We start from the raw sequence: 14,937 nt of genomic DNA, 5'->3' as shown, positions 1-14,937 counted from the left end.
AGGAGTCTTGAGACACCAGGGCAGTTAAGGATCGCCTGCACTAGATGGTCTCTAAAAATCAACTCTGAAATTCTCTCTCGTGCTCTGGTACCAACACTCAGCAAACTGCTCTCAAGGGGATTCCGTATCACTGATAGTCACCCTCACACCAAAAGTCATTGGACCCAGTATTCTTTCTGAGGCCATTATACATGAGAATTTGAGAGTTTCTACATTACCTACAAGTCACTAGTCTGTCATATGGGGCCCTTTGATTCCACTCAGTGTTTCCTGTTTGTTACCTGGCAGTTGTTCTTCCCTAGGAAGATTTATTTCTCTTATTACAACTTGAACAATTTGCATGTGCTTCTTTTTCTCCTTATTTTGGGTAGTTCCAGTTTTTTCCATCTCTTTTTCTTCCTTTTCTCTCAAATACTATGATTTATCTCATCTGAAAAACATTCTGTGGAGGCAGCTTGAAGTTTTGGAGGCTAATTGCCTTAGCTAAAAAAAATTCCCCAAGTACAAGATTGTATGACCCAAACCAGCAAGTACCTAATGAATTCTAAAATGCCTTGGAAAGAGTTCTGTCTCCTAGGAGCAAGGCTTCCTTGTGATTTCAAGGATCCCTTGATATGGGAAATTTTTAATCTTATAGAATTCTAAGTTAGGATATGACTTTAGAATGTACAACTTTAAAACTCTCAGTTGCAGAATTTTAGAACAGTCTTCAAGTAGTGTTTATCAAATTCAAGTTTTGCTGTATCAGTTCCATAAAACTATGTATCAGATACAGTGTTCTGTTCCATTGTTGAAGGTAAACAGTCTCCTTACATCACATTTACCAAATTGGCAATTGTTTGCCATGGACTAGTTCTGCATTAAGCTTTTGCTGCCAGTCTAAGCAATGCCTAGAATCTAAACCTGTGATTTACTTGTATGTCAGCATGCAAAATATACCTTAAGTGGATATCAATTATATGAAAACCACATTTCCTGCTTATTATAGTGTGTAGGTGGCAAGAAAGGGATGTAAAAAGAAGTCAGCCATTAATAAAATGTAGCTATTCAATGAAATTCTTAATAATAATGCTTAATAATTGAGAGTATTAATAATTCTTAATAATAAAATAGAAGTTTGTTTTTAACTGGCAGGTGTAATAAAATAGGGGCAAGACTTCAAATAGGTGCTTTTTTTTAATTTCTAATTTATTATGAAAAGAGATGCTATAAATCAATAAGCAAATAAACATTTATTAAGTGCCTACCCTACTATATGCCAGACACTGAGCTAAGTTCTGGGAATATTGGAGGGGGGTAGATCTCTATTCTCAAGAAGCTCAGTCTAAATGGGGGAGAAAAAAATGCAAAAAAACCCAAAATACACATAAGCTATAGATAGAATAAATTGGAGATAGTCAGGAGAGGAAAGGCACTAACATTATGGGGCTTTGGAAAAGCTTCCTGTGGAAGGCTGGATTTTAGCTGGGACTTGAAGGAAGGAAGAGAATCCAGGTGAAGATGAAGGGGCAGAGAATTCCAGGTATGATGGGCAGCCAGTAAAAATGGCCAGAGTTGGGAAATGGATGTTCAAGGGACATCAAGGAAGCCAGTGTGACTAGATCGGGAAGTATTGGGGAGAGGGAGGAGAAAGAACCTCAGGAAGACTAGAAAGGTAAGAATGGTGGTGATGAAGGACCTTCCATGTCAAACAGAGGATTTTATATTTGATGCTAGAAGCAATAGGAAACCACTGAAGTTTATTGAATGGAGACAGGGTGCCAAGGTCATCAGACCTGCTCTTTAGGAAGGTTATTTTGACATCCTCTTAGTAATGGTCTTTCCACTACTTAGATTTTCCCTACTGCCAAATAAGTCTTTCTAATTCAACAGTTTAATGTTCAAAAACATCCCATCGTGGCTCTTTCTTGCTGTCAGTTCACATTCCGTAGGCTAACCCTCATGGCCATCAGGAATCTGGACCACTTCTTTTCCCACTTTAGCAGTATTACCCAACATGCTCTGTATGATCTTACCATCACTTTGACTGGACTCCCATCCACCATATACACACATTGTGATCCCCCTTGCCTTTGATCAGACTGTTGCCAGGATGACTTCTTTCACCTCTGAACATGCCTCTCCCCAAAACCGTGACTGTTGAGTCCCCACTCAACACCTCTTTCATGTTGTCTTCTCTGATGCCCCACAGAGTCATCAACTTCTCCATTCCAATTCTGAAAGGGACCTTAAGATGTTATGTAGTGAAACATCTTGTTTTACAGATGGAGAAACTAAGATGGTCCACTGGAAAAAGCACTGAATTTGGAGGCAGTGGACCATAATTCAGATCTTCCACCAACTGTTGTCTGACCTTGGCCAAGTTACTTAACTGCTGCGATCCGCAGTCTCCTCTTCTGTAAAATGAAGAGGTTGGATCAGATGTCCTTTAAGGCTTAATCCAGCTCTGTATCTGTATCTATGATCCTAAGGCCCAGAGAGGGTCATTGACTGATAACACAGTCACATAACACAGATCACAAATGCTAGAGCTAGAACCCAAATTCAAGTCCTTCCATCCCAAATACTGTATTCTTTCTCTTGGTCCACATTGTCCCCTTGCCTTCCTTGGATTTGCCTTTGCTGGACTTTGCATTTCAAGCTAGGAAGGCTCTAGAATAGCCCTCTCATTTTACAGATGAAAACAAGGGAAATGACACTCAGATATCCAAAAAGCAATGCTAGGAATCACTGATTTAGAGTAAGAGAAATAAGAAAAATAGAAAAATTTTATGGAATTAGGAATGAGTTGTCCTTAAACATTAAATGGAAAGTTACCTTTTGTAGACGGAGAGCAATCCTTACAGTCATCTGGGCATGGAGTTCTTCCAAAGTAAAAAGTGTCCTGGGAGTTTGGATAAAAGCCTTGGTCTTTCCAGAAACTCCATCATCCTGACAAGCATAGCCCTCCGTTAGTTGTTTTCGCAGCAAGCTTGTCTAAAGGAGGTCATGGTTGGGCCAGGTAAATTCAGAGGTCATTTTAAATTTGAGCAAGCAGCATCCTGCTTGATCCTGCAAAATACTTTCTCTCTCTCTCCTCTCTCTCTCTCTCTCTCTCTCTCTCTCTCTCTCTCTCTCTCTCTCTCTCTCTCTCTCTCGTTTTTAAGATTTTTAAGCCTGCTATACCAAATTAGCCTCAATTTCTTTTCAGGTATTGTTGTTAACTTGTTTTTCAGTTATATCCAACTCTTCATGACCCCATTTGGGGTTTTCTTGGCAAAGATGTGAAGATACTGGAGTAGTTTGCCATTTCCTTCTCAAGCTCATTTTACAGAGGAGGAAACTGAGGCAAACAGGGTTAAGTGATTTGCCCAGGGTCACACAGCCAGTAAGTGTTTAACGCCAGGTTTGAACTCACAAAGATGAGTCTTCTTCACTCCAAGACTCTGTCCACTGAGCCACCTAGACGCCATCCTGGGCTTATAGCTTGATTTAAATTAGGCCTAATAGGCCAAAAGTAAACCAAAAGTGATATGTAGTACTAGGGGAAAAAAAAACCTTTTGTTTTTAGAGAGCCAGTTTTACTAACTCTTGCTCATAGTATCCTTGCTCCCTCTCTGTGGAAACTGCCCCTCCTTAACCCATATTTGGACTCTTCCATAGTGGACACTTCCACTTTCCTACCTGTCTGTGACATCAGATGCAGGAAACCAACCAGACAACCTGTAAAGTCTCTTGCCCCTCCCTGTAAAGCCTCTGACCCACTTCTGCATCAGTGAGCAGTTCTGTATGGGACAAGTCTGTGGTACAGGCAGCAAACTGAGAGGAAGGGTGAGGGCCTGGTATAGGTTCGGGACTGGGTCCTGATCCCTCAGGATCCTTCTTGTGTCCTCAGTCACCAGCACCCTCCTTTTGCTGCAGCCTTTCATCCACTGCCCAGGCTTCTCCGCTGACTACATTATATATATTGTAGACAGCCCCTCCTGGGATCTAGGATAGTAGTGCCCCACCTTCCCTTACTCCTCCCTCTACTCCTGGTGTTTCAAGTTAAGTGCCTTCCTTTGTATGAGACAAAATGTCTCCCATAATAAAGGCCTATTGCTTTTTCATGCTATTGGCCCTGTTTCTTCTGTGGAAATCTCCAAATCGTTGTTGTTGTTGTTGTTTTTAAAGTGGCTGCTGTACAGACAATGCTCTACATTATTAGTACCTTTCTTCAGGCTACTGAAACAAAAATGTACCATTGTCATGACTTTACAAATCATGGGAAGATAATATTGCTAATCTGGGAGGTCTGGGAAAGAGAGACGAAGGTAGGCAGCAATTTCTTGTTGGTCAGTAGTTTTTAGTTGTGCCTGACTCTTCTTCATGACCCCATTTGGGGTTTTCTTGGCAAAGATACTGGAGCAGTTTGTCACTTCCTTTTCCAGCTCATTTTACAGATGAGGAAACTGAGGCAAACAGACTTAAAAGTGACTTGCCTAGGATCACACAGATAGGATTTGAACTCAAGTCTTCCTGACTGTAGGCTTGGCACTCAATCCACTGTACCACCTCACAGGCATCGATGACTACGTTATTAATGAGGTGGTATTGTGGTTGTTTGTGTATGTGTTATAGCTCCCTGATAGACTATAAGGTCCTTGAAGGCAGGCCCCTAGATAGAGATATCTAATCTCCTTCAGCATCTAGCCGCTAGTACCACTCAGCACCTAGGCCAATCCTTCACTCACAAGAGGAAGTTAATGAATGGATGTTGAAATAAATTAATACAAATAACTTCCGACTCCCTGGGGGGAGGGGGCATCGCTAAATAAATAAATCACTCTCCACAAACTCCCAGGCCACTTGTGAACAGCCATATACTCACATCTCAATTAGCTACAGTAATAAAGTAGAGCTGTGGCATTACTAATTAAAAGCTACCAATGCACTGTTCCCTTGTATTAATCCAAAGGTGAAGCTCTGGCCTGAGACCAAGCTGAACACATGGAACTTTCAGAAATTACCTCCTGAGGGCTCTTCTGTCCGGCACTTGGGAATTTTTTGGTCCTATAAAACTTTCCCCAGCATCCTGAATTGGCCTGATAGTACTCAGGACAGGAGAAGGGGAAGCAGGGATTCCTGAAAATCCCACCAGGTGTGAGAAGAGAAGTAGCATTAGGACCAGTCAACAACTCATCATTGAGTACCGGCACTCGATCCATTCAAGAGAGTAGGATGCCCTTTCACTGCCCTCAAAGAGCTTAGGAAGAAAGCTGGCCTATGGAAAGCAATGAACAGTAAAGGACAAACTGCCGTATTGCTTCTAAGTGTTGTCCGGGTTCAGGAAGGGGAGTGAAGTGTGGGTCTAGAGTCATTGGGGAAATCTTCAGCGAGGAGATGGGGCTTGAGCTGGGCCTGAGATTATTAGCAAAAGAGGATGAGACAACATCTTTGTCAGCTGGGACTGAGTATTGCAGAGCTAGGGGACAAGAGTGTGTTGGTAAGAAGTCGGAAATGAGGTTAGAATCACAGAGATAGAAATAGACTGAAGAGCTCACCTCATCCAGTTTCCTTGGGGGAAAAAAAAAGATTAATGCGAAAACTAAGGCCTAAAGAGGTTAGCTGAGGCTAGAACCCAGGCTTCCTGACTCCTGAGTTAGGTTAATCAGGTAGATTATGGAGTGGTTTGGCCTTTATGCAGTGGATTTTTGAAACTTAATGGCATAACTAACTTCAGTTATAATGTAACATATAATATAATCCAATATGACAGACCTTTAAATGTTATTTTATATGTTACTATATATGTGTATAATTATTATATATATGACAGCCCTTTAAATATGTCATTGTATGTTACTATATATGTGTATAATGATATATAATATGTGATACATGCTATTATATTGTATATATGTTATATCATACATTATAACCAATCTCTAAGGCCTCCTTTTTCTCTTCTCCTCCTCTAATATGATCCATCTTCATGCAATTTCATAACCAAAACAAAAAAAAAACAGTGATTCAAGAAGATCAGTACAGACATTGGTATGCAGTGGGTAGGAGAGAACCTTAGGATGAGGAGAAGTGGGTACGGTGTTCTAATCAATCAGATATGAGATGAACTAGAATCTTCTGGGACTCCATTGGGTAGAAACAAGAAGGAATTCCTGGACTTAACTGGATAATAGGAGGCCGGGTTTCCTCAATACAAAAATAGTGCAGTTTTAGGCCATTAAAGCTTATCTTTAACATCACTGTCATAGAATCATAATATTGTTACTGTCATTAAAGATAAGCTTCAATAGCTTAACAAGTGCATTAAGGCTTTTGGGACACCCTGTATAACTATTCATTATGCTGGTATTTTTTGCTGCTGTTTGCATTTGGCCTATTAAAATGTAAAATCCCACAAATGCAGAAACTGTCTCTTTCATCTTAGGGCTCCGCACAGAGTCTTTTGAACATCATAGACTTAAATCAGTCAATGCTGCTGACAGTCTGCTCCTAGGGTCTCGAAAACCACTCCTCATAGCTTCTGGATGTTTTTTAAGACAACATTTCTTCCTGCCTAAGGGGATTCTCTGGTTTGGTTTTCTCCTAGGTAAATCGATTTAGTAAAGTGGAAGATAGAGCAATTTTTGTCACAGATCGCCACCTGTACAAGATGGACCCCACCAAACAGTATAAAGTGATGAAAACCATCCCCCTCTATAATGTAAGTACCAACTACTGACCAGTCCCTGTGGTTCTTGTGCATCTCTGATCTTACTGCCTTGTCCAGTGACATGAATATCATAGTGCTCCTCTTGTCTGATTTTGTGTTAAAATTGGAAGTTGTAGGGAGAGGAGGTGAAGTGAGGATGTCATAGGGAGGCCACATAACACAGTTGCCATTACAAGATTCCCACAGTTCACTAGAGTCCTTTCCATTGGGTACCTATTCACATTCATGCTTGTTAGTTATCACTAAAGCCTCAATATGACAATTTTGTATCTTGGGAATACATAGCTCATTGGTCAATGTCTAATTAGAGAAGTAAGTTACTTTTGTGTTTCCCTGTCTGCCTTTCATTATTCAGTTTATTTTAACTGTCGTCTTCCCTGATATCTTGTTATATAAATAGAGACTCTGTTTTTGAAGCTTCCATTCATTTTGGTAAATAATTTATAAGAATAACACTAATGGGTGACATTAGCATAGTGTTTTGAGGTTTCCAGAATGCTAGCCATGCACAATTATCTCAGCTGAGCCTCACGGCAGCTCTAGGTGGTAGAGACTATAAAGATTTGTAATCATCATTATATAAATGAGAAATCTGGGTTTCAGAGAAGTTGTGATCTGTTTGGGGTCATATACAGCTCAGTGTCACAGTTGTGACTTGAACCCACATATTCCTGACTCCATCAAGCCCAGCACTCCTTCATGATGGTACAGTGTTGAGGCAGTAATTTAGTACATTGGGAAAAGCCCTGGATTTGGAGAAGAGGCTCTGAAGTAGGATGGTTGTGGTGTGAGTGTATAGAAGGGCACAGATGTGAGAGGTGGAGAGCAACTAGAATCCTCTGGATTTGACAACAGATTGGATACCTGGGGTGAGTGAGAGTGAAGAATCAAATACGGTGCCGAAGTTTCCCTGGGTGCTGGAAGAAAGGTGATGCCCTCTATAGAAACAGGGAAGTTTGGAGGGAGAGGTGGGTTTAGGGGGAAAGATAACAAGTTCAGTTTGTGGCATATTGAGTTTGAGATGCCAAAGAGACATCCAGGTGGAATGGTCAGCCGGCACTGGAGATTACAGGACTGGAGCTCAGAAGAGAGGTGAGGGCTGTGTATATAAACTTGGAGGTCATTTGCATAGAGATGGTAGTGGAACTCAGTGGAGTTGCCGAGATCACCAAGAAAGAGAAATCATAGAGAGAAAAGAGATAACCAACCCCTTACTCTTTCCACCACACTCTGGATGCTCCTAATCTTTAGGAAGAGGTTTTATTTTGAATGTTAAAAAGTTTCATAACTAACACAATAAATATGCAAAAATAAGTTGAATTAAAGTCAATAAGCATTTTTAATATACCTACTATGTACTCAGCCCTGGAGATACAAAGATGGAAACCCAACAGCCCTTGGCCTCAAGGAGCACATGGCATCCTTAAACACATGTTTAAGAGTTTATTAACTTTAACTCAAACCCTCAAATGGGTCTATGATCTCGTCAGTGTGACTTATGCCATTCCCATCCCTGGCCGCCCATCCTGGGCAAGTGTTGTATGTGTGACTTCCTGCAAGCCACCAATGTCCTGGGGACTTGGCTCCAAGTCTCCTGTGACATATATCCTCTCCATGAGGATGCCAGTGGGACACTTGGGCTATCTACCAATTTTGGGGAAGGCAGGAATGACACAATCGGGGAGAGGAACAAGAATTTATTAAGTACCTACTATGTGCCAACACTTTACAAGTGTTATCTCATTCGATCTTCACAACTGCCCTTTGAAGTAGGTGTTATTATTATCCCTATTTTACAGGTGAGGATATGAAAGTCAAGTGACTTGCCCAGGGTCACACTGCTAGTAAGTGTAAGGTTAGATTTGAATTCAGGTCTTCCTGACTCCAGGCCCGGGGCTCTATCCACTACACCATCTAGCTGCCTAAGAGAACAGAGAAGGGAAAGGCACTGGAGCAGACCAAATTATACATAGAGGAGATAACATGCTGAAGACAAAACAATTGTGAGGGTGATAGGGGCTTCCTTCTCCACGTGTCTGAAAGTCAAGAAGACTCATTGAAGGCAGCATTTTGTTTTGCAGAATCAAAGGTTTTGTTTGCTCTCCAACAGACAACAAACACAATACAAAACTGATGCACCGTCTTTCAGTGCAGCTGCATGATAGTAAAGATGTGGTCTGGTGTGTGTGTCTGTGTGTGTGAGACTTACTGTCATTTTTTTAAAAAAATTAAAAATAGTAACAAAGGATCATGCAGTGGGAGTCTGAGCAGTTTGTAACTCATTACAAACCAGGGATTAAAAAGAAATGGTGGAAAGGATGGCATCAAAGAAGTGTTTCAGGGGACAAGCTGAGGACTGATCATATGGAGAGAACAAGGGATTAGTAGCCTGCTTCCTTTGCGTCCTTTGGATGTGAGCAGAGCTCAAGGATGGCTCCCATCTGTAGGCCTGGACGCAGACTTCTGGGAAGCCATGGACCAGAGTGACACAGGGTAAGCAGGCTTGGACGGGTCATGATCTGCTTTATGCAAGGGGATTGTCCTGTCTTGTGATTTCATTTGGTGTGGAGGGTTCCTAGTGAGGAAATTTCTCTCTACCTGGGTGGATCACCACCTTCTTATACTACAGGGGACAGGTAGGTGGCGCCATAGTGCATAGACCACTGGGCCTGGAATCATCTTCCTGAGTTCAAATCTGGCCTCAGACACTTAATAACTGTCCGGCCCTGGGCAAGTCACTTAACCCAGTTTGCCTTGGTTTCCTCATCTGTAAAATGAGCTGGAGAAAGAAATGGCAAACCACTCCAGTATCTTTGCCAAGAACATCCCACATGGGGTCACAAAGAGCCGGACACAACTGAAATCACTGAATAGTAGCAAACAGCAAAGATAGTATAAGGCAGCTAAGATGAGCACTGGATCTACCATCAAGACAGCCCAAGTTCAGATATGACGGCAGACACTTAAACTAGCTGTGTGTCCCTGGGCAAGTGACTTAATCTTTGTCTGGCTCAATGTCCTTATCTGCAAAATGGGCATAATAAAAGCACCTACTTTCCCAGGTTGTTATAAGGATCAAATGAAGTAATATTTGGAAAACACTTGGTACGATGCCCAGAACATAGTAGGTGTTTATTAAAATGCTGTCCCCTCTCCCCCACTTATGGTTTTAGGGAGCTGCCTGGGCACTGAGAGATTCAATGACTTGTCCAAGATTATACAATCAGTATGTGTCAGTGATAGGGCTTATACCTAGGTCTTCCTGATATCAAGTCCAACTAGCTGTTAAGCCACACTACCCACATCAACCCAGTTCAGAGATCCATTTGACTGTTTGGAGTAAAAGTATTTTTATAGATATGGTCATTTAAAAATTTTAACTATATCTTCCAGTCACAGTCCTAGTAAGGGGTTCACTGAGCCACAGGGTATGAACAGGCGGCAGCTCTAATTTTATATGCTCAGAACACTTCCCAAAAGAGTCACGCCAGTTCATTCAGAGTTCCACCAGAAAACAGGGCTCCTTTACATTTCCACCTTTACTGAGTCTTACCGTTTTTCACTGCTGTTGCCATTTTAGCGAGAGTGTGACTGCTGCATCTTAGCGATGTTTTCATCACATTGCTCCGGGGCGTTTGAACAGCGTTTCAGGTGGTCATTGGTCATGTGGTTCTTCCTGTGACCTTGGACGAAGAGCCAGCTCCAAGAAAGGAAGAACAGAAACCTTGCGCTTTGCTGCAGAATTTTAGTTCAGTTACTGATTTTTCCATTGGTAACATTAGACACCTTTGCTTTGTCTACATCTTTGACATTTATGGAGCGGCTGTAGGAATGTTTTCTACGACTCACATTGTTCTGGGCTGGCGTAAATCTCATAGTTGTCCAAAAAGACTTTGTCAGTGGAATGTTGAGTAGTTTCTTCTTTTGAGTTCAGATTGATTTTCTTAGCAAAGATACATATTCAAAGTAAAACTTTAAAAAAAACTGTACTTAAAGCTAGTGCTTCTTTTTTTTTCCTTTGTGCTTTAGAGAAAAGTACAAAATTCAGATTGATATCAAATCCAATTAGAAGCCTATTTTTGCTTAATTATGCAGTGTGGGGTTCTTACATTTCTCCTGTAGATCCCCACTGACAGTGAGAAGCATTGTGGGATAGTGTAAGAAGCTCTGCAGTGAGGGGTCTGATGTTCACCTGTGTGTCCTTGGAAAAGTCACCTATGGCTTCTTGGCCTTGGATTCTTCATATATAAAATAAAGGACTCAGCCTAATTCAGGGGTTGTTAACCTGTGGTCCATGAGCTCGTTTTTTCAAATTATTATTATTGTTATTTTGGTAATCATATTTCAAATAAATTGGTTTTCTTTGTAAACCTACATATTTTGCTTTATGCATTTACCAACATCATTCTAAGAATGGATCCATAAGTTTCACAAGACTTCCAAAGGCATCCAGTACACAAAAAAGGTAAAGAACCCCTGGCCCACAAGAATCTCTAAGGCCCCTTCAGCTTCAAATCTTCTGAAAATCTTGAATATGTCTCTTTATATCTCCACACTTCACCATCTTCATTAGAACAATGAGAATACCAGTTTCCCACCTTGCCTACCTCGGGACTGTTATCAGGATCCGGGGGAGACACTAATATATGTGGGGGGAAGTACTTTGAAAACTGTACAAATGTACAGTGTAGGTGATAACATTCCACCTACTCCTGTTCCCTCTACTCATTCTTTGCAGCAAAATGGTTAGGTAGATAGTAATCATTTGTGTAGACTATTTAGCCCTGTCCTACATCTCCTTGAAAATGAATCTGTCCCCTATTTCCTTTACCTGAGAAATAGAACTTCGTCCCAGTCTTCATTTCTTATTCCACATCCTGAAGCATGAAAGTCAAGGCTTAAGAGGAGAATAAAGCAAGTATTGCTGCAGAAGCACTTACTCATATAAAATGGTGCATGCATGTTTGTCCCCAGTAGGTTATCCACAGTTGAGTTAATCTCCTTTCTGTATCATTCTGGACACATTTTTAGTGACAGGCTGGCTATCAGCCAATTAGACTCAATCTGGCCTCTCTCTAGCTGTCTCCAGGTCATCTCCATCTGGATGTCCTGCTCTTATCTGGGCATCATGTGTCACAAAGTGAAGTCATCCTAACCATTTACCATCCCCAGTTGGTCACTTGTTCTCAACTCAGAATCGCAGAATTTTAGAGACAGAAAGTCCAGGCACATTTTATAGATAAAAAAACAGCCTCAGGAAGATGAAGTAATTTGCCTATTGTCGCATGGCTAGGTAAGTACGTACAGCCTGAGTGGGGTGCCAGACCTCCTCCCTCCTAGTCAGTACCCCAGCTGGAGCCTTCTGGTTCGTGAGACATGTCCAGATTATATTACCTTCATCTCTCTTCTCTCTCCATCAAGTCATCCCAGCCCTCCAGATTTGTTCCCTGGTGTCTCAGTGCTGTGCTTTTTTTTTACATTTCTATCCCCTCTACCCCACTTAGAGCCTTTATCATCTTACCCTTGGATTAGTTGTGGTGAACTTCTAGATCAGTGATATCAAACTGAAATAGAAACAGATCCTTGCGGGCTGCATATTGGCTTAGAACACTTACAGATTAGCATTATCCCATATTGTATTGTATGTTTATTTTGTTAAACATTTCCCAATTATATTATCCAGTTCTGGTAACACAGCATCTGAGGTGCCTGAGTGTGACATCTCTGTTGTGGATGATTTCGTTTTTCTAAAAAAAAAAAAATTTTTTTTCTTTTTTGAGGCAGTCAGTTAAATGATATGTCCAGGGTCACACAGCTTGTAAGTGTCTGAGGCCAGATTTTAACTCTAGGTCCTCCTGACTCTATCCACTGTGCCACCTCGCTGCCCCGTTTCTCTAAAATTTTCCATCCACCTTCCCATCTCCACAGAAAGCTGTAATGGTTTCATATACCCATTTTATCATGTATTCAGAGGTCTTCAAGGCCTGCTTTCTTCCCCCATTCCACCACCATACAAGCCTCCCTTCTATTACTGATCTGTACAGTCTGTTCTTATCAAGAGTTTGCCTTCCATCCCTCATAAGTGATTGCTTATTGCTGCTTCTGACTCGCATATTTCCTCGCTTCACATTCCATTCCTTCTCTTCAGTGCTAATCTGGGACTCTACCAATCTGAAAACTTCTGCTCCAAATTCACCTGCCTAAGGAAGGTCCATTGATCCCACATTACTTTGAAATGCTCTTCATTCACCACGCATCTGACTTGGAAACAGCTCACTTGTCAACAGAACCCTCTGCTATTTCTTTGGAAACAACCAGAGAAATCCCCTGCCATCCATTCCCCCTATGCTCCCCATCTTTTTGCTTTGGGCATTTTCTCTCAATACTGTCATGTCGGTTACCTAGCATTTATTAAGCACCTACTGTGTGCCAGGCATTGTACTTAGCATTGGAGTTACAAAGAAAAGCAAAAGACAGTCTCTACCCTCAAGGTACTCACCTTGGGGAGCTAATGGGGAGGTGACATGCAAACGACCATGTACAAACAAACTATAGACAGTCTCCATACTCAACAGAGGGAAGACGTTGGCATGAAAGTGGATCAAGAAGGGATTCTTGCAGAAGGGAAGGCTTTATCTGAGACTTGAAGGAAGCCACAGAAACAAGGAGTAGAGAAGATGAGGGAGAGCTTCAGGCATCTCCCAGTGAAAATGACTGCAGCTCAGAGATGAAACATCTCATGTGAGGAATAGCCAGGAGGCCAGTGTTGCTATCCACATAGATCCCACCCCTCTGTTTCATCGCTCCCATGACTTAGGGTGACTGAAGACTCAGAGAGGGGTAGAGGATTCAGATCTGCCTCTGTTATGACAAAATCATTATAATTGTTATAGATAATAAGTGCCATACGTTAGAGTGTTTGTGAGCTTAAAGAAGATTCTAACCATTACACTGTTTTATGGGAAAATGTATTCTTAATTCCAAGCAGCTGACTTTTAGAACATAACCAGTTCCTAAGTTGAAAGAAGCATTGGTCTAAATTTAGAAAAACTGATTGGGAGGAGGAGTGCAGCCAGGTAGCAAAGTGGATAGAGCAGTGCTGTATCAGAAGGCCCTGAGCTCAGATCCAGCCTCAGACACTTCCTAGCTGTGTTACCCCAATTGTCTCTAATAAATCAATCAATTAAGACAAACTGGGGCTGGCAGAGATTAAGCAATTTGCACAGTCACCCAACTAGGAAGTGACTGAAGATGCATTTGAACTCAGATCTTCCTGTGTCCGAATCCATCCCTCTACCTACTGTGGCACTTAGCAGCCTCAGACTAATTCTGTTGCTAACTCACTCTGTTGCAAGCCTAAGCAAAATATAATTGGTGAGGTATATTTGCTAACTAAATAAGTAAAGTGGAATGTCACTGTTTCCTTCCTTCAGCAAAGACAGGTTTAAACAGTATATTATTGCCATTTCAGGAGCATTCAGGAAGATGTAAAAGGAAAAACGGGAAATTGTACCAGAGGCTAAAGAAGGTTTTCAGTTTTCACCCCCTTGTCACAAATGTGTTGCAAGTTTAGATGAGTAAACGTGCCACTCATTTATTCTATCCAATTTAACAAACGTGCATTCAATGTCTACTCTGTGCAAGGCCCTCTGCTAGATACTGGGAATACAAATAATGAAAAATGACACAATTCCTGTTCCCAAAGAACATATCTTCTGGTAGAGACCTGAGACATGGACACAACTACACTGTAAGTTAGGTCGTTTTTAAATGTATAAGAAGAAGCAAATAGAGAAATTCAAACAGGAAAGGATGGCAGGAAATAACAGTTCTTTCATATATGACTTTTGTATTCACAAAGCACTTTCCATACAGCGTCTCATTCCGTCCTTATAACCACCTTGTTAGGTAGGTACTGTTATTATCCCAGACACTCAGAAAGGTTGTGACTTACTTGGGAGGCACAGCTGATAAGTGACTGGAGCTGGATTTGAATGCAGCTCTTCCTGACTTCCAGTGCAGCATTCTGTCTCTGAAGGTCACTGCAGGGATCATCATCATGGAGGACGTAGCACCAGAACTAGATTGGGAAGCAGAAGGATTTTATCCCTGTGGCCAAGCGGCACACCATTGGGTGAAGGTTGGCCACAACAAGGGGTTCGTTGTTATTATTGTAGAGAGAAGTACCATAAACAAAGTAAGACTTGAAAATGTAGGTTGGAGACAGATTGTAGCTTTGTAAA

The 14,937-nt window shown here is 41.5% G+C and overlaps 1 protein-coding gene across 1 annotated transcript in view; it reads left to right on the top strand.

Moving 5' to 3' along the window:
* MYO1D (myosin ID) overlaps window positions 1–14,937 on the top strand; it is a 410,223-nt gene that overhangs the window by 259,974 nt on the left and 135,312 nt on the right. The window contains exon 20 of the mRNA XM_020963220.2: window positions 6,572–6,685. Within this exon, the coding sequence (XP_020818879.1) occupies window positions 6,572–6,685 (114 nt within the window). The remainder of the gene's footprint in view (window positions 1–6,571; window positions 6,686–14,937) is intronic.

Source organism: Phascolarctos cinereus, unplaced genomic scaffold, assembly GCF_003287225.1.
Source record: "Phascolarctos cinereus isolate Bilbo 61053 unplaced genomic scaffold, phaCin_HiC Scaffold_5;HRSCAF=322, whole genome shotgun sequence".
Lineage (NCBI taxonomy): Eukaryota > Metazoa > Chordata > Mammalia > Diprotodontia > Phascolarctidae > Phascolarctos > Phascolarctos cinereus.
This window is presented reverse-complemented; position numbering and strand designations above follow the sequence as displayed.